At 38.4% G+C, this 22,203-nt stretch overlaps 1 protein-coding gene across 2 annotated transcripts in view; it reads left to right on the top strand.

Annotated features, from left to right (window-relative positions):
* ano2a (anoctamin 2a) overlaps positions 1 to 22,116 on the top strand; it is a 45,069-nt gene extending 22,953 nt beyond the window's left edge. The window contains exons 11-27 of one of the 2 annotated variants that reach the window (XM_088340276.1): positions 1,323 to 1,457; positions 1,531 to 1,691; positions 5,551 to 5,633; positions 6,053 to 6,127; positions 6,190 to 6,246; positions 6,873 to 6,947; positions 8,633 to 8,834; positions 10,160 to 10,271; positions 10,351 to 10,408; positions 10,515 to 10,615; positions 11,634 to 11,797; positions 11,868 to 12,020; positions 12,192 to 12,244; positions 14,862 to 15,028; positions 19,200 to 19,305; positions 19,434 to 19,968; positions 21,221 to 22,116. In XM_088340276.1, coding sequence (XP_088196402.1) covers positions 1,323 to 1,457; positions 1,531 to 1,691; positions 5,551 to 5,633; positions 6,053 to 6,127; positions 6,190 to 6,246; positions 6,873 to 6,947; positions 8,633 to 8,834; positions 10,160 to 10,271; positions 10,351 to 10,408; positions 10,515 to 10,615; positions 11,634 to 11,797; positions 11,868 to 12,020; positions 12,192 to 12,244; positions 14,862 to 15,028; positions 19,200 to 19,305; positions 19,434 to 19,968; positions 21,221 to 21,771 — 2,788 coding nt within the window. In that variant the 3' untranslated portion in view covers positions 21,772 to 22,116. Of the gene's footprint in view, positions 1 to 1,322; positions 1,458 to 1,530; positions 1,692 to 5,550; positions 5,634 to 6,052; positions 6,128 to 6,189; positions 6,247 to 6,872; positions 6,948 to 8,632; positions 8,835 to 10,159; positions 10,272 to 10,350; positions 10,409 to 10,514; positions 10,616 to 11,633; positions 11,798 to 11,867; positions 12,021 to 12,191; positions 12,245 to 14,861; positions 15,029 to 19,199; positions 19,306 to 19,433; positions 19,972 to 21,220 lie in introns of both variants that reach the window. The other variant, XM_088340275.1, reaches the window with a different exon arrangement.
* Positions 22,117 to 22,203: the final 87 nt, after the last annotated feature.

The following is a 22,203-nucleotide window of genomic DNA, read 5'->3' as shown; positions in this document are numbered from 1 at the left end:
ACACTGTACTGAAAATCAGCCAATAGTGGGGCACAAAATCTAGACAAACAAGAGCCTCTATTTTACTTTGACTGAAATGTATAGAGTGCCTTTAACATATTAATTGAAATATGTGTGTGCGCGTTTATAATTTTTATTTTTATTTGCTCTGTAAAAAACACTTGGGTTGAAAATCAATGAAATTCTCTAAATAATTGTATGCCACTTTCTGGCTTGTTTTAACCGTTTCTTCAGAACTCTTACTGATGATAATATAGTAAAAATGTTTTTTGGGGGGCTGGGTGGGGTGCTGTTTAGATGAAGTCAAGATTCTTTTAATCATTTGTCATACCAACAAATCATTTTAACGATCATTTGTCTGTCGATTTAGAATTGATCACGTTGTTTGAATCACGATATATAGTTGACCATTTTCAGGGTTTTTTATTTTCCCATTCTTAATAATAAATAATACATTTTGTAAATCCAGAGACTTGCAACAAATTATTAGCTAAATAAAATATAATTTCATAGTTATATTTTAGTTGTAGTTGTTTGAGTTTAATTCTTAACTCATTATTTTTCATTATTATTAAAACCATTATTTTTTGGAGCAAAATACATATTCTATTTTATCCATAGCTGCCCAAATATATTAAGAAGGCAGCTTCGATGTTTTATATTGTTACTTTTTGTATTTATATATTTTATTTATTTTTTTCATTTAAATTTGGTAGGCTTCTTTCTTTTGTATTACCAATTAAGATTAATTATTTAATTGGATCAAAATATTAAAATATGTGATGGATTTTGATTAATTGGTTGGACACATTAACCTACTTATTTCATCAAAAGGTCTAAAATGTGATAACTTTCAATAACAAATCATTAACAGTTAAAAAATTACTTAATTAAATCAAAACATTCAAATTGTGATTATTTTCAATCACCTAGTTTCAGAAAATGAAATAAGAAATAAAATATAAGATGTCTCTTTATCATTTCAGAAATATATTTCAAATGAATAGAATATTTTTAAATTTATATATATTTCATTTACTCATTTATTTGTCTGAGATTTTTGTGTGAAGGAAAACAGAAGGTTAGGTCTAATTACCCCAAGAAGATGATTATTCTATTATTGACCATAATTATTGACCCTACTATTTTTAAATTGAATTTTGAAATAGACTATTTTCAGCCCACAGTTTAGCTTTCAATCCTAAAGGGGCACGACATTTCAATATTCAACACGAGAAGACCAGAAAATAGCAAGTCAATATCATTAAAGCCAGCTGCATCCCCTTCAAAAATGGCATTATTGTTTACGTCTAAATGAACAGGAAGTATTTTGGTGAGCAGATCGGCATGTACTTTGCCTGGCTGGGTGTCTACACGCAGCTCCTCATCCCTCCGTCAGCACTGGGCATTATTGTCTTCCTCTATGGCATCTTTACCGTGGACACCAACGTGCCAAGGTAAACGAGTCACAAAAACCTCAATTTTGCATGAAACTTGTCAGTCATGAGGTTTTCCCCAACTGCTCTGGAGTCAGGAGACGTGTGACGACAACCTGAACATTACTATGTGTCCGCTTTGTGACGGAGTGTGTGACTACTGGAGGCTGAGTACCGTCTGCTCGTTGGCTAAAGCATCTTACCTGTTTGACAACGGAACCACGGTTCTCTTTGCCATCTTCATGTCTCTTTGGGGTAATATTCTCTGTGTACATTTATTTTTTGTTTTTTGTTTATCCGTTTTGTATAAACTTTGTTGTTTGGATCTGAAAATGTAAATGATGCTGTGATAGGAGTTTAAGAATGTTATGTTTAATTTTTAATATTTGTTGAACTGAAATTTAACAAAACAAAATCTTAACAAACTTGTGTCATTTGTAACCCCCAAATTGAAATTCGTTTAATACAGGGTTTGGGATGTTAATATAACGTACATGTTTGAAGCAAATTAAATTATTCATGTTTAAGATGTAGTTTTCCAAATCTGAATGAAAAATTCAAAAGGATATGGATTATGTGAACGATTTCAAACAATATGCGTACCGCTCAGACACGGCATATGTCAAGTCGGTAATCCAGCTTTTGCCAAACATACTAAAGCATATTGTAAGAGTGATGTAACAATCTCCATAGCTTATTGCTAGGTTTTTTGTATACATACAATTATCTGCTTGTGAGTTTGTACAGGAAAATTCATATATTTATCATTATAATTACCTATAAACATTAATAGGATATCACATTTTTTGAAACACCCTGTAATATGAAATTTACAACAAAAAACATTTTCCATTTTTTCCTTTTATTCTTTGTATTTTGGGTGTGTGTGTGTTATCTGTTACTTGGATTTAAAAATGGGAATGACTGAGATAAGGATTTCTCATCTCGTCTCATTAGCCGTACCGATTATCCTCATTAGGGTCGCGGGGGGGGGGCTGGAGCCCATCCCAGCCATCTCCGGGCAGTGGGCAGGGGACAACCTGAACTGGTTGCCAGCCAATCGCAGGAGATAAGGATTTTCAAATGTTTTTTTACTCATTTCAATATCCATTCAACTTTTTTTTTAGGACATTAAACAATATTCTGTCATTTACCGGTAAGATGTCCAAATTGCATTTCATATAAAGACAATCATCAAAACTACAAAAAACAATCTTTAACAGTGTCTGAAACTCTTGAAAAAAAGTTACCGGACACCAGGGCAGACAACTCTGAAAAGTTGCCTGCCCAGCCATAACAGTTGCCTGCCCCATTTTTCACAACTTGAAACAAAATAAGACGATCGCAAAAAAAAAAAACATTGTTGCAAAGTATTAAGGATTCATGATCAGAATATATAACAGAACAACATTTTAAAATTAAGTTTATTATAAATTGACTTATAACATTCATTGCATGCACATGACATCGCTGTTTTCCATCTGCCATCGGTATGTACCTGTATTTACTCATCTTCATTCATGCAATGTTTGCATTGCTTCGTCTACAACAAGCCACGTGAACTCCTCTTTCCACGATGCTTATAATGTACGTTTACGTTTTGTAGCGTCATAAATTTTGTCAGCTTCTTTTGAATATTTCCTCTGGGGCTGAGGTTTTGGCTTGATTCCTAACCACTTTTGTATTTTTCTTATGATCTCTGTGCGTCTACTTTGGAAAATTATATGCAAATGCGTGGCCTTATAACGCTCGGGAAAGTCCGGAAGCACAAAGTTATTCGATGCAGTCTTCCGATCAGCTGCCAAGTATGCAAATTGCTAAACAAACCGAAATTTCCAAATCGAACAAATATTTCGAAATCGAAATAAAGCAGACGTTTGATTTGAAAAAAATATTTCGCTTTTTTTTTTTCTTGAAAAAGTTGTCGGCCACCCGGGCAGAGACGTTTTGTAAGTTGTACGCCCGACGTAAAAGATGCACGCCCTGGGCAGACGTTATTTCAGACACTGTCTTTAAACAGGCATTTTCCTTTTTTTTCTTTCTATTAATTGCGTAAATTAATGTATGTATTTATGTATATTTTTTGTCATCTCCATTGTTGACTGTGTGATAGGGTTTATTAAATAATATTTTACCCTGTTATTTTAATTTTCGTTTAACCACTATTTAACCAACCAATAATGTAACAAAATTACCTCATTTATGTTGCCCAAATTGCAATTCGTATGATATGATATCTTAAAGACAATTATTAACATGACAAAAAAACTAAAGTTTACTCAACTCCCATTTTACCTTTTTTCTTTTCATCCATTGTGTACATTTATTTTTGTTTGGATTAATTTTTGTGTAATTTCGGGTTGCCCCAAGATCTTAAAAACTTAGTCTTATTCTTGATAACCACAAATTTAGGCCTTCAAAGGGTCTTACATTTTGGCCACAAGTCTTAAATCTAACTGTCAAATGTACTAATTTATTTCTGTCTTATCTACTTGATAGAGCTTTCCATCCATCCATCCATTATCTGCACCGCTTATCCTCAGTAGGGTCGCGGGGGTGCTGGAGCCCATCCCAGCTATCCTCGGGCAGTGGGCAGGGGACACCCTGATTTGGTTGCCAGCCAGTCGCAGGGCACATAGAGACAGACAACTCACTCGCTCATTCACACCTAGGGACAATTCAAACCAGTATATTAACCTGACATACATGTTTTTGGAATGTGGGAGGAAACCGGAGTTCCCGGAGGAAACCCACATGAGCACGGGGAGAACATGCAAAATCCACACAGGAGGTTCGATCTCATGACCTCAGAACTGTGTCGCACACGCGCTAACCACTGCGCTGCCGTGCTATGATAGAGCTAATGACTGTAAATTAACAACAGTATGCAATGTTGTGTCCTAAAATTAATTTTCATCTTCTCCAACTTAATCGATCTCCGACAGATAAATACGATGTGTTGGTCGGAAAATCCAGAATTCCGTGTATTTAAAAACGCAGCATTACATTTGAGCTTTACGTACAGTCTCTAACCCGCTGTCATTGTCATAGTAATGATGGTATGGGAAAGAGTGATCTTGAAGTATACCTGGCTTCAGGCTGTACCAGGGAACAAGTAGAATAGGGTCGCCCAGCCGAACCCATTGCGGCGGGGATGGGCTAAGGCACGGCAGGGATAAAGGCTGCAGTCGGGTGCGAACCTCCACCACAGGGTTGCCTGGCTGATGTCCCAAATCTGTCACAGCGAGGGTCTCGCTCCGCCACCCGGGCTCTTTGGGTTCCCCCCACACAGTCAGCCCCATCCGCCCCTGCCTGCCCTAAGAAGACCGGGAGCCGTCGCGGGCTTGAGAGGTCGGCGTGCCCCAAAGCGCTGGTGCAGCCGGGTCGTCGCCAATGGGGTTCGGTTCCTCTGCGTGATCGTCACCCCGGGTGCGTCTCATTCTCCTGCGTTCCCAGGGGGAGTAAGTGGGGCCACCTACTCGGTCCCTTCCTCTCAACAGCAGTGGTTCGCAAGTCGCTTTGCCGCCCAGGTTGCCTGTACCAATCCCCGACCACAACCCCCACTCGGTCTTGCTCATGGCCACCTCGGTCTTACTCTTAGTCCAGTCTTGGCAGCGGCCAGGTCGGGGGCCAGCCCCCTCTCGGTGCCAGCACCATCCGGCCACCCTAGCATATCAAACATCACCTCCCAAGTATGCAAAAGCTTCCCTGCTCCTTCGACACAGGGCTTTAAAGTCGTGGCGTTGGGCACCAGGTTCTGTCACGACTCGGAGCCCACCTCCCGCGCCTGTTTTCCAGAATAGGTGCAAGATTGGTCGTAAATTTCAATTGATGTTGTCTTAAAAAGGTCTTTAAAAGTCTTAAGCTTCAATTGAAAACTCCTGGGGGAACGCCGATAATCTCTGTTGTAAGGATTTGAATATGCAAATGACTTAGTAATAGGCCATTTTAAATATAATTGTATTTATTTATTTTTAAAGTAATTTAACCAGGTAAAAAAAATAACAATATTCTTTCTTTTATGACGTCCAAAGTGCAATTCATTTGATATACTATCCTAAAGACGATGATTAAAAACTATACAATTTAACCTTTAATGTGTATCATCTTCCAGCTGCTTGCTTCCTGGAACATTGGAAAAGGCGACAGATGTGTCTGAAACATACCTGGGACCTGACTAGCTTGGAGGATGAAGAGGTACCAATGTATATGAATATACACAGTATTTATCTCCATCTCTCTTCATAGTTTAAATGTCCAATCTTTTTTCGGTAGAGCTGAGAGGGTTAAACTTCAGGGGCTTTTAGTTAAACTGGGATATAAATGCATGCACACATGTACATGTACATTTAAATATAACACATGCCTTAAGAATTTAGCTCCCATCCTTAGGCAAACTTGAGCATATAGGGTATACTCAACGTCTTTATCAGTTTTCATTGTTTATATTCATGCTTGTGTGTCCTTTACATTTGCTGTTCAAAGGAGCGAGTCAAGGTGAGCATTTGTCATGATAGATAGTCTATGTGCGCTGCTGTAATATAATCTTGAATCATCTGGAAAAAAATGAACATGTCTTTATGCAAATACATTTTTGGTGGTGTTATTTATTCTAGGATGAGCTCAGGCCCGAGTATGAAGAAGCGCTGCAGGAGAAGAAAGCCAAAATGAAAGCAAAGTGGAAAAAGAAGGTGCATTTTCTTATGGATTGTAACCGAATACATTTCAAATAACACCAAATGGTGTTTTGCAGTTGGATCAAAGTGGTGACCGGGTGGACGGAGAGAGGGACCAGATGCTTTCTTACCAGGTAGCGTCTACAAGATGGTTGTTGATAAATTGCGGTAGAGGGCAAGGCTGTTGGACTGAGGTGATTTAAACCTCCCGGGGAGCTAATGCTTATCCTAATCTCATTTGTTCAACAGGGCTGCATTTGCAATAATGCACTCAAATATCAATGCACACATTTCCTGCAGTGTTTTTTATGAAATCAATACATTCTGATACACAGCAGCAAGTGTGTGATGCATTTTAAATAAAAAAAGCACAGAGGAAGAACCCCCTTTTCTTTTTGTAAATGGTTGAGTCCAAAGCTTCTTACCTACCTGAGATTAGCCCAGATTACAGATGAAGAGAGAATGGCAGGAGCGAAGCTGTGTTTAGCTGGCAAGCAGGTGGAAAACATAACACACAATGTGTGCGCACAAAAAGTGGTCTAATGTTGGGAAGTACTCTGTTTTTACCATAACTGAACTGAGTGTACTAGACAAATCGATATATCCATTATTTTTCTCTGTTAAAATTTCCCTTCTGAAGGTTTGATATCAAAGTAGTTGTATTTGTTTTGCCACGGAAGTAAACCACAAATATCTAAGTCAGACATAGCTATGAAAAAATTTTTTTCAACTGTACTTATGATCCGTCATTTTTTTATAGCAAGAGCCTGAGTCACTGGACATCGAGGATCACCTGCCAGGTTACCTCATCAACGTGTCCACACTTCTGCTTCTGGTATGCTTTATACCTTTATAGTTCTTTTTGAAAATAAAAGAAAAAGGAAACACTGCACAACACAACAACTTTAATGGCAGTTCTTTTTTTAGTCTTAATACTTTACTGCATAAAAATTCAAACAAGACTTTTTTCAAAAGATAAATTCTTACCGCATTGACAGAACATATGTTCAAACTTTTCGTTTTCCTATTTTGAGATGGATTACCGTGCTTGCCTTGTTATAAGAAAATGGATACTTCAAACAAGTAAAATTGTCTTATCTAGCCTAAGGTGGATAGTTTTCTTAATTTGAAGTATTTTTTGTGCTAAGACTTAGCCGAAACACTCCATATCCCTTTTGTATCTAGACTCAAAAGTCTCCTTCTCCATTTCTGGGTATTGTGCAAGATGAGTTTTTTTTCTCAAGGCATAGTGTGTTACAAAAATAATTTTACAAACAAAATGACCAAATATTAAGCGCACTCTTACCATAAATGCTGCGCACACATTTGCCCCATTTATTGACAGTTAGTGTGGTAAACACTCGTCGGCTAGGAGAGCTGCTGCCTCCTTAGGCCTGACAGTTAATTGCTCCTTCTCCTGCAGTGTCTTTTTTATGTCAAGTATCTCTGGGTATTGAGAGAAGCTAAATATAAATTTAGATGCTGTATAGTAATCCCCAATTTTGCGGGGTTTGCGTTTCAAAATGGCCCCGCAATACTCAAAAGCCGCAAAGTAGAAACCTGTTTTATTTGTATGTTGTCTGTGCAACCCTTTGAGACTTCTCGTTATTTGGGGCTATACAAATAAATATGACTTGACTTGACTAGTCTTTATAGAAAATAAATTCGTAAAACGAACAAATAATTTATCATTCGCTAAATAAGACAAATTGGCTTGTTTTAAGGATGTTGTTTTTTACAAAATAGAAAATATATAGAAAAAATATAATTGAAAAATGAAAAATATTTATCATGAAGAAATATGTACTTAAAATGTTTTCTTCCAATAGATAAAGATGTTCTTTGAATTTCACACTATGTGCATTATTTAGCACCTTCAAAACATCATTAAAAAGCGATATTGATATAAATAATAAGCAAAAATACATAAACTATCACATAAACTTGAGATATTTGTATTCGTTTTACATAACATGAGCCTCACTTAGAGGTAACTGATATCATTGTCCGCTAACAAAAAACCAAAAGCATAAATTTGGGCCCCAAAATATTCAAGAAAAATTATGACGTTTGGTCACTTTGAGTCTCAGTACTTTGTAGTTCTTCCTTATCATTTTTAGCATTCCTTTTTGGTTGCATGACACAATAAACCGACACCTGGTGGTTGAATAATACAAAAAGTCCCTCAAAAATAGTTGATTTGTTTCACACAAAGTAAGAAAAATACTTAGCATGACAACAAAATTAGCTCATTTTGTAGCAAGAAGAATATTTTGATTATTTTAAGTAGGGAAAAAAATCCACCAAGATTAGAAAAAATATTCAAGAAAAAAAAATATTGCTATCTTCTAGATAAGATAAGGTTCCTATTTTAAGGAAGCATTTTTCTCATTTCAAAAGAAAAATATAGAATATCTTAAAATAAGGCAAATTAGACTTAAAATAAACTTTCTGCCATTGGTGTAGGAATTTTCGTCCTTTGCTGTACAGTAACCATTTAATAAGTGTGTCTGTTTCCAGGTTTTTGTGACTTTCTCAGCCGTGTTTGGAGTGGCCGTGTATCGCATCTGCATGCTGAGCGTGTGGTCTATGAATCCAGACCACGATGCAAAAGCCAGTGTGAGGATGACGGTCACCACAACCGGCATTATCCTCAACATGTTGGTGGTCCTGGTGTTGGAGGAAGTCTACGGGGCCATTGCTGTGTGGCTCACTGAGCTAGGTACCCAACATACTCTTGAAATAGATACGTGACATTTTCCACTCTTCAGCAGTTTCCAGTAAGACTGGGCAGGCCTAAAGACAAGGGTGTAGGTTTGGTCTTCACATTGGTGGGGACATAGGACATTTTTTTAGATATTCACTAATCTTTATTCAGTAGAGCTTGGGACAAATAGTGATTTCATGATTTTGATAGGGGAAAGGCTACTCTGTCCACGATAAAGCTACACTTTTGCCAAGGGATATATAATGTTTCATTAATTCCAATCCTTTAATCATGGAGGATTTAATATATGATAAGATTAATTTTCTTTATTTTGCCCTCTCTGGCTTATTTGTGAGTTTCAAATTTGTGAGTAAAATCTTGCGAATATAAGAATGAAGCCCAGTTGGGTTCTATTTTTCAAGTAACATGCATTGAACTCTCCTGTATTTATATTGATTATACCTCAATATTCTAATGATGAAACCATTTAATTGAAAAGCAGCAGTCTTATCGAATATGGGGAGATTCCAACTGCAGTGTTGTATAGCAGCAGCATTTTAAAAATGACCACAAAATAATAATAATTTAATTCACATTGAATACGTAATTGAATAAAATATTTGTATTAATACAGGTTTTCAATTTTTCTGTTGAAAATCATAGATTTTTTTCAGGCAATCAAATGAAGGTGGTGATTTTACCGTTTTAAACATACTCAATTAGAAAAACTAGTAAAATCTCAAACTGAGGAAAGAAAGTGTTTAAATGGATGCGCTCAAAATTGTGCAAGAGTATCACTTAAAAGTGTTTACACAAGTGGGAGAGAATATGTTAAAATCGATATGAAATCAGAAATTGTTGTCCAAACTTTTTCACAGGTTACTTTTTTGTAATAAAAAAAACAAAAGTTCTCCTTTGTTATCCAGAAATACACTTGTGAAAGGATAACAAAAGCCCAGCACCGCAAAAAACAAAATCTTGCTAATTTTAAGTTTAATTTTTCTACTTATAAGCTATTTCAACTTTTTTTTCTCATACAATAACACAATTTATACATAAAATAAGCAAAATTATATTACCCAGGACATGGTTAATTGTTTTGCTTTAAGCATGTGATTCTTCTTGTTTTACGAAATATTTCTCGAAACAAAAAAATCACCATGTGCTTGCCATATTTTTAGATTTTTAAAGTATCTTGAAACAAGAAAAACATTTACTTAAAATTTGTAAAAAAATTCTGTCGATCGGGTACGAATCTACCGGAACGCTCTGGTAAAAATCCTGATAATCTTTCTTTTTGATTGTTTGTTTGTTTTTGTTTTGTTTTTTCATCCTATCAGAGCTCCCGAAGACACAGGAAGAATTTGAGGAAAGGGTGATCTTCAAGTCTTTCTTTCTCAAATCAATGAACGCCTTTGCACCCATTTTCTATGTGGCCTTCTTCAAGGGCAGGTGAGCGGCCATTCATGTCCGCCGCTCGTTTGCATCCCTCCTTCCTTGTTAATCTTGAAACCGCGTTGACGTCAATCAGGTTTTCCGGTCGGCCTGGAGACTATGTTTACGTCTTCGGCGACTACCGAATGGAGGAGGTGGGGCCACTCGGCTCATTGTGCTATTTATGTGCATCATTGAATAAAATTTGTTGAGGTCATGATGACATTTGCCTTATGCATGCTTTTTGTATTCCCTTTTTAGTGTGCGCCTCCTGGCTGCCTCATTGAGCTGTGCATCCAGCTCAGTATGATCATGCTCGGAAAGCAGCTCATTCAAAATAACGTGTTTGAGGTTCTCATCCCGTACGTTCACCTTCTTGAATACCTTCCTACAGTGCCGTGAACAAGTATTTGCCCCCTTCCTGAATTCTGTGTTTTTTTCATATAGCTTCAGATCATCAAACCAATTTTAACATAACAGAAAGAAAACCCAAGGGAATACAAAACGCAATTTTGAAATATTGATTCCATTTATTAAAGCACACATTTTTTAGCCCTACTCGGTCCTATGCAAAGACATCCCACCCCTGTTGAATCACTAAGTAACTGTGACTAACCACAGTTTTGGCAAAGTTGTGTTCAATTCCACAGGCCACACCCACATTTGATTGCCACCATCTGTGTTGAATCAAGAAAAAAATTGAATTGAATTTGTTAGACAAAGTGAAGTAGGCAAAAAAAATATAGGCAACACAATTGACCTGCCACGATCCACACAAATTCCAGAAAAAAATGTAATAAAAAGTGATTAAAATGTCACTAAGCCATTTCTAAGACTTTAGGGCTCCAGCAAACCACTGTCAGAGCCAATATCCATAAATGGGTAAAACTGGAAATAGTGGCAAACTTTCCCAAGAGTGGTCCACCAACTAAGATTACTCTATGAGTGTGATGACAACTCTTCCAGCAGGTTACAAAAGTTCGTGCAAGAAAACACTCCAATATTAAGGAAACAATTTTGCAAAGAAGAGTGGGACAAAATTAACCACAGCGTTGTAAAAGATGCATTACCATGTATCATAAATGTGGCTGAATTCACTTTTAGGTTCAGTGGGTAATTACTTTTAACGTACGGCCAAATTGGCCTGGATTTTTTTTAATGCGCCTTAAAATGTCATCACATTTTCAAAACTTCATTTTGTATTTCCTCAGGTTGTCACTATGTGATAATAAAAATGGTTTGATGATCTGAAACCTTTGTGAGTGATAAATATGCAAAAAACACAGAAATCACTTTTTCTCATCGCTGTACATTCCTGAGAAACATCAAAGCTTAAGATTCAAAGTAAGGAATGTTTTTTTTTTTTTTTTTTTTTTTTAGTAAGTTAAGGAAGATGTACAGAACCCTGCAGGAGCAAAAAGGTAAGAACAGAAGTGAGGATGATGAGACGGACGAAACTGAAGAAAAGCGATCCAAGCAGCAGTTTGACAAAGATTTTGCCCTGGAGCCGTTCGAAGGCGTGTGCCCGGAATACATGGAGATGAGTGAGCATCTTTAACTCGTCCACTTTCTTAATCATCAAGCAATTGCTTAATCTATTTTTTCCGTCCCCAGTCATCCAGTACGGCTTTGTATCTTTGTTTGTGGCTTCATTCCCGTTGGCGCCCGCCTTCGCTCTGCTGAACAACGTCATCGAGATCCGACTCGATGCCGCCAAGTTTGTGACCGAGATCCGGCGACCGGATGCCGTTAGGTGTAAAGATATCGGTACGCTAAATACACGCACTTGATGACTTTCCAAGATTTTTGGAACTATTCCTTTTCCTTACTGTCCCTTCATTTCTTCTGTTTTTTAACACTTACAAATGTTGCTATACTTTCTTCTCCTTTTGTTTCTGTCTTTTTCCTTTTTTGCATCCTGTTACATGCCACCTTTAGGAATATGGTACAACATTCTCTGTGGAATCAGCAAGTTTTCTGTCATTACCAATGTAAGTGTGTGTGTGCGTGCTTTGTGTCCATGCATGGAAAGTTGAATAACAATAGAAAAACAATAGACAATACAATCATTATTCTTTCATTCCCGTGTTCTTTTTAGGTAATTTCTTTTGAGATTTTGTTGTTGTTATAAAATAGTAAAAATAGAAATTCCAAAGAGCAAAGTAATCTTTCATCTACATTATCAGATGATTTTGCAAATTTAAGTATTACTACTTATTACGAACAAAAACAATGTTTAATCAACGGGAAAGTAGACATTTGTATTATCTGTTTTTTGAAAACAAACTAAAATATAGTTAAACAGGGAAAAAAACGGCATGTGATCCTGAAAGAAGACAAGTCAAATAGTAAAATAAAATTCAATTAGCTAAATGATCTAATCTGGCAAGTAGCAGATTATTCATTTTAAATTACATTACATTGGAATGATAGTAGTTTAAAAAATTACAACCGTAGTAATAAAACTAGGTTAATGTAACAGGTAAATCACAAAATATTCTGTATTCATAATAATAAATATCTCATATTGTTTTCATTTTTTTCTACTGGTAGTAAATTATATCCCCAAAAATGAATTTTGGAGATATTGTTTTACATGATAGCAACGATACAAACCCTTACTCTGTAAACTCTTTAATTAACCATTGTAAGAGGCTTCAGATAATGATCGAACAAATAAAATGTTTTCACATCATAGCAAGTTTGTTATGTGGAATGTTTCTTTAAAACAATGAATAAATGTGCATACATCTGTGTAACAAATGTTTTGTTTCTCTCAAGCGTAATGGTTTGCATATTTGTTATTCTGAAACCACACATTTGCATATTTGCTGTTATTTTAATGATTATTCCAGAGGTCTGTATGGAAAATGGTTTGATAGCTCAATATTTAATTTCCTTCATATGGTATAGGTTTGAAAACAAATTACTTTCAAAATACATATTAGAAGTTGATGGACATCTTGTCTAGTTTCTGATGCACTTAAAACTCAGGTCAGTCCCCAAGCACTAACTACCTTGTAAAAATGTGTGCCTATGTATCCTGTCATTCTTTTTCTTATTTTACCTCTTTTAAGTCTTTGCTAGGTGTTTATCCTGGAGTGCCACGTCTAACCCTGTTGTAAACAATGTTCTACGTTGTTATCGATCACGATAAAGACCAGGGCTCGAGAACCCATGCGTCACGAGCCGTATATGGCTCTTTTTATGAGTACATATGGCCCGGAGATAAAGTTATACTCATGCAAATCTCACAGCGTACCAATTATGATAAGCGCAGAGTCAGGTCTAGTGCGCGCATAGCTGTTGTACCTCCAATAATATGAATGGTTTGGTCCAGTGTATATAAAAAGCATACTTACCACTACAGTCTACAGTCAAGGTGTCATGCCAACAGACTCCGTTTTGGCTGTACGTCGCTAAAGACTCCTTTATATGGAAGAAATTTAAACAATTTAGGTTGCGACCCATTATGAAAACCCACAGAAAAACAAAATTTTTGGGTGAGCTGAAGGGGTGGGCAAAGCTATGTACACAGTGCACGTACGTATCCTTGTTTGAAGTAATTTGTGACAATTTTACAAAATAACTTACTCCTTGTTTTGAAACCATTATCTATGTTCAAAATGATCCTAAGTAATTGCGGGAGGGAGAGAAGTTTAAAGCAGTATATGTGTTGATATAAGACAGGCATGGTGCTGATGGAGTTTTCTGCTCTTGCATTAATCTTATTTCATAAATTTTATCAAATCATCTAATGCGTTGTTTCCTAAAGTGGGCGGTACTGCCCCCCTGGTGGAAAGATCTGGGGGGCGGTGAGGAAGAAGAAGGCGGTAAGGGGGCAGCAGTCAGAAGTTTGAACGTAGTGGGTTGTGAAACCGCAAAGCACTACGTTTTTTTTCAAGGTTTTGTAGTGAGTGATGGAGTTTTGGCCAACCACAATTGTTACTGTTCGAGTTTTATAAGCGCCGACAAATCAGAGGCAAGTTTTAATAATAGCACAAGCCAATAAATGGGATTCAAAGTTTGCAAGCACCACACTATGCCACACCAGCCGTGTGAGCTCATTGAGTGTCATGGCGGACTCCGTAAACATAGTCCCAGAGTCAACAAACGAGAAGAAAACGAAGCTTGCATTGAAGAAGGGTGTTACATCACTTGTTTGGACCTATTTTGGTTTTGCGAAGTGGACGTGATACAGAAGAAAACACCCGTTGCAGAATTTACTTTCGCGAAGTCGCTAGGTCCAGAGGAAACACAAGTAGTTTGTACCAGTGCCTTAAAAAGACACAGGAGAGCCAAGGGTGGCGCCAGCCTGCAAAAGTTTGGGAAGCATTGTTCTAATTTCACACAATGAAATAAAATGCCCTTCATATTAAGATTGTGTCTGGAGAGCAGGTTTGGCGGTGTTGATGAAATTTGTCTTAAAATATATGGCAGGGCTCTTACAAAATAGAAATCTAGATTTTTTTGCTATTACGGCTCTTTGGTTCAGGATGGTTCCACACCCATGATACAGACTATTCTAATTGTAATCGTAATGAAGTTCAAAAAATGAATAGGTTGTCCCTTTGATTCATGTTTTGAACTTGTGGACTGTCTCCTCAGGCGTTTGTTATCTCCTTCACGTCGGAGTTTGTGCCTCGCATGGTGTACCAGTACATTTATAGCAGCAACGGCACTATGAACGGCTACACGCAGCACTCCCTGTCCTACTTTAACGTCAGCAACTTCGCGCCTGGCACCGCGCCCAACACAACCTTATCTATGTGCAGGTAACGGGGATTGCTTAAAACTTTCACCTTTTTTTGCGTAGTGGGCTGTACCCCAAAGTTGAAAGTGATGTGTTCTTAATGGAACATTATGGACTTGATGCCATGCTATCGTATATATTCGTGTATAACGTGCACTCATGTATACCACGCAAATCAGTTTTTAATTTTATTTTACTTTTTTGAGTTTTAAGTTGAGAGTGACAAACGTTGAGATATTATATATATATATATATATATATATATATATATATATATATATATATATATATATATATATACAGGACTGTCTCAGAAAATTAGAATATTGTGATAAATAGATAGAATAGAATAGAATAGAATATACCTTTATTGTCATTGTTACAAATGGGCTAACATATTGTGACAACGAAATTGGGCATGACACTCCAGTTTTACACATAGTGAGGGTATGAGCAAGAAGATAAAGGAACAGAGAAGATAATGTTATAAAACAAGGGGAATAAGGCTATAGTTATAATTTACATGGTATTTACACAACAATGTCAGCATGTGGGATGTTACATACAGGGTTGTCGTGATAACGTTGTATCGTAACGGTTGTGCAATATTGCATTTGGTGCAAAGTCATCATGGTGCAAAAATAGTCCGCATATACATTGGTGCAAGCATAGACATCATAGTGCAAAAAAAGGAAATGGTCAGACATTGTGCAATTTGAGCATTAAACGTAGTGCAGTCGACATGTGCAAGAACAAGACTTGAGTAACATTATTTTCGTATGAGGTAGTGTTGGCACGAGTTTTCAGTTTTTGTGCGGTGTCTGTTGAGCAGTGAACAAACATAGTGCAGACAGCATGTACGTGAGTACCATTTTACATACGTGTGAGGTATTTTTTTTTCTTTTTTTTTTTTTTTTTTTTTTTGCAACAGTTTTCAGTTGTTTGTGCGGTGTCTGTTTAGGGTGGTAATGGCTGTGGGGAAGAAACTGTCTCTGAGTCTGTTCGTTTTTGCTTTGTGTGACCTGTAGCGCTTGCCGGAAGGCAGCAGGTCGAAGAGATGGTGGCCGGGGTGAGAAAAGTCCTTGACGATGTTTTCTGCTCTGCTGAGGTAGCGAGAGCAGGCAATGTCCTCCAGACTGGGCAGAGAGCAGCCGACGATTCTCTGGGCTGTTTTTATGATCCTCTGGAGCTTTTTCCTGTCTGCTGCTGTGCACCCCGCATACCACACCGTGATGCAGTATGTTAGGATGCTCTCCACTGTGGCTTTGTAGAAAGACACCTGCAGCTGCTGTTTTAGGTTATTTTTCCTGAGCAATCTCAGGAAGTGTAGTCGCTGCTGGGCCTTCCCTACCACCGCTCTGGTGTTTGCAGACCAGGAGAGGTCGTCGGCGATGTGCACGCCCAGAAATTTGAACGAGTGGACTCTCTCTACGCAGTCTCCTTTTATGATGAGTGGTGCTGGATTCCTGCTATTCCTTCTGAAATCCAGAATCAGTTCTTTTGTTTTTGTTGTGTTCAATATGAGGTGGTTTTCCGAGCACCACGTTGAAAGTGACTCAACCTCATCCCTGTATGCCGCCTCGTCCCCTTCAGAGATGAGGCCGATCAAGGTGGTGTCGTCAGCAAACTTAATAATAGTGTTTGTGGGGTGGGTCGGTGAGCAGTCGGAGCTGTAGAGGGTGAAAAGCAGGGGGCTCAGTGCACAACCTTGGGGGGAGCCAGTGTTCAGTGTTAGGGTGGGAGAGACGTGGGTACCGAGTTTCACCGACTGTGGGCGGTTGGAGAGGAAGTCCATTATCCAGTGGCAGATGGAGGGAGAGAGTCCTAGGTGTGCAAGTTTCTCCACCAGGATCTCCGGGATAATGGTGTTAAAGTTCTTTATTTTCTGTAATGCAATTAAAAAAACAAAAATGTCATACATTCTGGATTCATTACACATCAACTGAACTATTTCAAGCCTTTTATTATTTGAATATTGCTGATTTTGGCTTACAGCTGAAAAAAACTCAAAAATCCTATCTCAAAATATTAGAATACTTCCTCAGACCAAGTAAAAAAATAATTTTATAACAGCAAAACTAAATCAAACATTTGAAAATGTCCATTGATGCACTCAGTACTTGGTTGGGAATCCTTTTGCACGGATTACTGCATCAATCCGGCGTGGCATGGAGGCAATCAGCCTGTGGCATTGCTGAGGTGTTATTGATGCCCAGGATGCTTCGATAGCGGCCTTCAGCTCATTTGAATTTGTAGGTCTGGTGTCTTTCATCTTCTTCTTAACTATACCCCACAAATTCTCGACGGGGTTCAGGTCAGGGGAATTAGCAGGCCAATCAAGGACAGTGATGCCATGGTCAGTGCACCAGTTACTGGTGGTTTTGGCACTGTGGGCAGGTGCCAGATCATGCTGGAAAATGAAATCCTCATCTCCATAGAGCTTTTCAGCAGATGGAAGCATGTAGTGCTCTAAAATCTCTTGGTACACAGTTGCATTTACTCTGGACTTGATGAAACACAGTGGACCAAAACCAGCAGATGACATGGCTCCCCAAACCATTGCTGACTGTGGGAACTTCACACTGGATTTCAAGCAACTTGGACTTTGCTCCTCTCCAGCCTTTCTCCAGACTCTGGCGCCTTGACTTCCAAATGAAATGCAAAACTTGCTTTCGTCTGAAAAGAGGACTTTGGACCACTCTGCAACTGTCCAGTGCTTCTTCTCCATAGCCCAAGTCAGACGCTTCTTCCGTTGTCTTGAGTTCAGAAGTGGCTTGACCATGGGAATACGGCTATTGTAGCCCATTTCCCGGACACGTCTGTGAACTGTGGCTTTTGATACCTGGACTCCAGCTTCAGCCCACTGTCTTTGAAGCTCCCCCAAATTCTGGAAGCGGCTCTTCTTTACAATTTTGTTAAGGCTGCGGTCATCTCTCTTGGTTGTGCAGCGTTTCCGGCCACATTTTTCCCTTCCAACCGACTTTTTGTGGATATGCTTTGAAACTGCACTCTGTGAACAGCCTGCTCTTTGAGAAATGTCTTTTTGTGTCTTACCCTCCTGATGGAGGGTATCAATGATGGTCCTCTGGACAGCAGTCAGATCAGCAGTCTTGATTTAGTTTACTGAACCAAGCTGAGTGTTTTTAAGGCTCAGGAAACCCTCGCAAGGTGTTTCGAGTTAATTAGATGATTCAGGTGATTAGTTGATTAGCCTACTTGTATACTTTTTCATGATATTCTAATATTTTGAGATAGGATTTTTGAGTTTTCTTAAGCTGTAAGCCAAATTCAGCAATATTAAAATAATAAAAGGCTTGAAATAGTTCAGTTGATGTGTAATGAATCCAGAATGTATGACATTTTTGTTTTTTTAATTGCATTACAGAAAATAAAGAACTTTATCACAATATTCTAATTTTCTGAGACAGTCCTGTATATATATATATAATGTGTGTGTGTGTGTGTGTGTGTGTGTGAGCAGCCATGATTCAAATATATGAAAATACATATACACAATGCCAACATAAAATTTACAATATCTTTATTTATTGTGTTTATTTAAAGTCCTATAAATCAGCAGATTCACATAAGAGTTGTTTCCCTCCAAGTGCTTTTTTTTACGTTTATTCATGAGACTTTCTGTTCTCTCCGTTCTCTAACATTCGTCTCTGGTAGCATGAATAGAAAGAGTGTGATAATGGGATAATATCTAACGTTTTTTTTTTTTTAATTTTCATCTATATCCCTAGTGATCCAGTGGTTAGATATGTCACTTTAATCGCCCTGACTCGGGTTTGATTCCAATTGCATCCTATGTTATACGATTCTTATTAGCTATGATTTAGACTGTTCAATCATTCCACAAATACACTAATATACTACTATCAAACCTCGTTCATCTTCAAACCGGACCCAAAACCCACCTTTTCAGACTTGCCTATACATAATGAACTGCCTGCCTTACACCCCCCACCCCTTTTTGGGTATATAATGCTCGTTTGTTTTATCCTTTTTTAATTGTTCTTTGATATTCCGTGTAAAGCGACTTTGGGTATCCTTTGAAATATGTTTTTATGTATTATTATTATTATTATTATTATATTGCGCTTCCAAACTTTTTTTTTGTATTAATTAAAAGAAAAATGTGCGTTATACACAAATAAATATGGTAAATCTTAACTTGTGTTTGTTAGGTATAAGGACTACAGGGATCCACCATGGGCACCAGATGCATACACCTTTTCCAAGCAATATTGGTCCGTTCTGGCTGCAAAACTGGTCTTTGTCATCTTCTTCCAGGTAAAGTGTTTAGGTTTGTTTCGGTAGAAGGAATGAGAGTTGTTGAGAGAACATTTTACTTTGTTCTACTACCTGGGAAAAGTTACTATCCACCTTGAACAGTCAGAAAATTGTTTGATTGATTTCAGAACCTCGCGATGTTCCTCAGCATGCTGGTGGCCTGGTTGATCCCCGATGTTCCGCGATCACTACGGGAGCAGTTGAAGAAGGAAAACATGATGCTGATGGAGTTTCTGCTCAACCAAGACCAGGAAGCCCACGCCAAGTCACTTTCCAGCAAACCCTCCGTCTTCTCCTTCCCGGCCAATATAGACATTGTGGTGGAAGCACCGTCGGAGGAACACCAACCCCAGAAGCAAGTGGAAGCCCTGGAGATGGAGGATGTTTTGGAGATGGAGGTTGACGTAGCTCAAGAGGAGCCCTGTCAGACTTGTCATAGTGACCTGGATGCTGGGGAATCATTTGACGATGTTGTTGGAAGAGCAGATGAAGAAAAAGGTTGTAGGGAAGGTGATGAAGTGAAAGCACAAAAATTCGAGGATGAAAAGGAAGGCATAAAAGGCAGTGATGAAGGTGAGCCAGACAAAGATGACCATGAAAAATCCGCCAATGAGGAAGAAATTGTGGATCTGGACGCCCTCATGATGCAGCTTGGCCTCACAGGTAGTTGTAGAAGTTTTTTTTAATAGTCTTTCCCTCTAAGTGTCCGATTCATTTGCTTATTTAAATGTTTTTATCTTATTTTACTAATCAGAAATATTAAAATAAATTTAAAAAAATACTTGAAATAGGAAAATGATCTGCCAGCGGAACAAGATAATTGTAATTGAAAACATTATTATTTTCTAAATTATTCTAACGGGAATCGTTGCAGTATTCTTACACGACACACATGTAGGGTACAAATAATGCACGAATAAGACTTGCTTCATTCATTTAATGTCAGTATTGGGGATTCTTATATCATCTTTTGTCCCTGTTAAAAAAAATCAATATGACTGACCTAGCCGTAAGAAAATATTGCTTAATTAATCTGATCATATTGTCATATATTTGTTAGCTTTTCAATTGGTTCATTTAGGTTCACTAGACCAGTGGTCGAACACCGCCCAACCATGGGTCGTTTGTTATTTGTGTACTATATTATAAGCACGTCATATGTGAGGTTCTAAGGTAGTGTACTATCGTATTTGGGCAAAGATGGATCAGTCGAAAAATATTGCTGACCAAATTTGCCGAACATTGGATACAATGGCAATCAAACTCAAGTCGTGGTGGTGAAAGCGCCAGATCCTAAGCTCTAGACCAGATGAGATAGGAAAGGACAAGAAAATGTGGGGCGATAATTAAATAATAATTGACAACGTTAACTATAATACCGAAATCACAATTCCAATACCCTCAAATACCTCAAGCTAATTGAGTTTGAGACCCCTGGTCTAGGGGGAGTCCACAGCAGGGGCAAAAATAGAGTACTGCACATAAAAAAATAAGTCGGGAAAAGGAGCCAAACTTTGACTAATCTGAATAATATTGATGGCTCCAAAGTAGAGTGCATTGTCTATCAGTGGCAAAAGAAGTCAAAAAAGAAGCTGAGGCACTTACTAAATGCTAATCTTCAGTCAACAATGCAGAGACTAAAACAAGCATATTAACCAATCAACCAATTAACCAAAAGCTAGTTACAGGACAAAAAAAAGGATTCAAGGGGCAAACCATGGAGTGTGTGATCATTCATGTCATGAGATATTACAAGTTATTTATATTAATTTTGCATTTATATAAATTTAATTAAAAATATGATTATATTTTTTAATAATACAACCCTGGTGGGGGCAAATTTGAGCCTAGCGGCCCATCAGAGACTGGGGAACAGTGTTAGTGCCTTCCTCTAAACTGTGACCTTCTCATGCAGATGACGACGCCTCAACATTTAAAGATGTAAAACCTCTGCAGTCGAGTTCCGAACAGGACCTATCATCCAAAAGAGCTTTCTGCCAGTCACTGAGCAGCTCCATGGCAGAAACGCCCCCATCCCAAACGGACCCCAGGTTTTTCGGGCCCCGAGAGCCGGTTGACAGGGCCAAGGCCCGCTGCTCCACCCTGCCTTCCCGCCACCATGGGACGGCAACGTGTTACAGCTTACCAAGACCCAGCCACTCCAGCAGCCTCTCTGGGTTGCGTCCAGAGGCCTCTCTCGTACCACTGGTCCCCCTGGGGCCCGAATCCAAATCTGAGTACCCGCGGGGGGCCCCGATCCCCAGCCAACTCTTCTCACTCAAGGGCCCCCCACCCCAGCAGCCTCGATCGAGAGGCAAAGCCCGATGCTCCACCCTACCCTCCAGACGGCGAGTCCCCGGCTCTGAGGAGCGCCCCGCCACAACGAGCCACTCGACCAGCTTCACAAAGCTCGGAGATAGGTTGCCCCCTTCCCCCAGCGAACTCAAACGCAACACGCCAGTCTGAGGAAAGGCTGCAGGAAGACGTGGGGGACAATCCAGATTATTATCTCGTCTGTGCGTGGAGCCTCACCCACCCACATACCCTAAACGGCAGCCTCCAGGACCTCCTTTTCAATTGTTTATACAACAGGAATACAATTTAAGACTTTGCATCTTTTTTTATTCTTCTTTTTACCCTAAAGGCACAGCTGAAATGGCCCACCCTCCCCAGTGACTATCAGCTTTTCCAAAGTGTCTCGTCACTGAGGAGCGTGGGAGAAGACGTTAGAGAAGTAGATTAAATATTTATTCATAGAGATTTTGATATACAAAATGAGGCAAGTAATAATAAAAGAACAAAATATTTTTTCATCTGTTTTTTTACTTGATTTTGTTGTCATTGAATATGGCCATTAAGTGTTTTCACCCAAATATTTTAATAGCGTACTATACAAAC

This window comes from Urocampus carinirostris, chromosome 7 (genome assembly GCF_059441175.1).
Source record: "Urocampus carinirostris isolate Australia breed hairy pipefish chromosome 7, RoL_Ucar_1.0, whole genome shotgun sequence".
Lineage (NCBI taxonomy): Eukaryota > Metazoa > Chordata > Actinopteri > Syngnathiformes > Syngnathidae > Urocampus > Urocampus carinirostris.
This window is presented reverse-complemented; position numbering and strand designations above follow the sequence as displayed.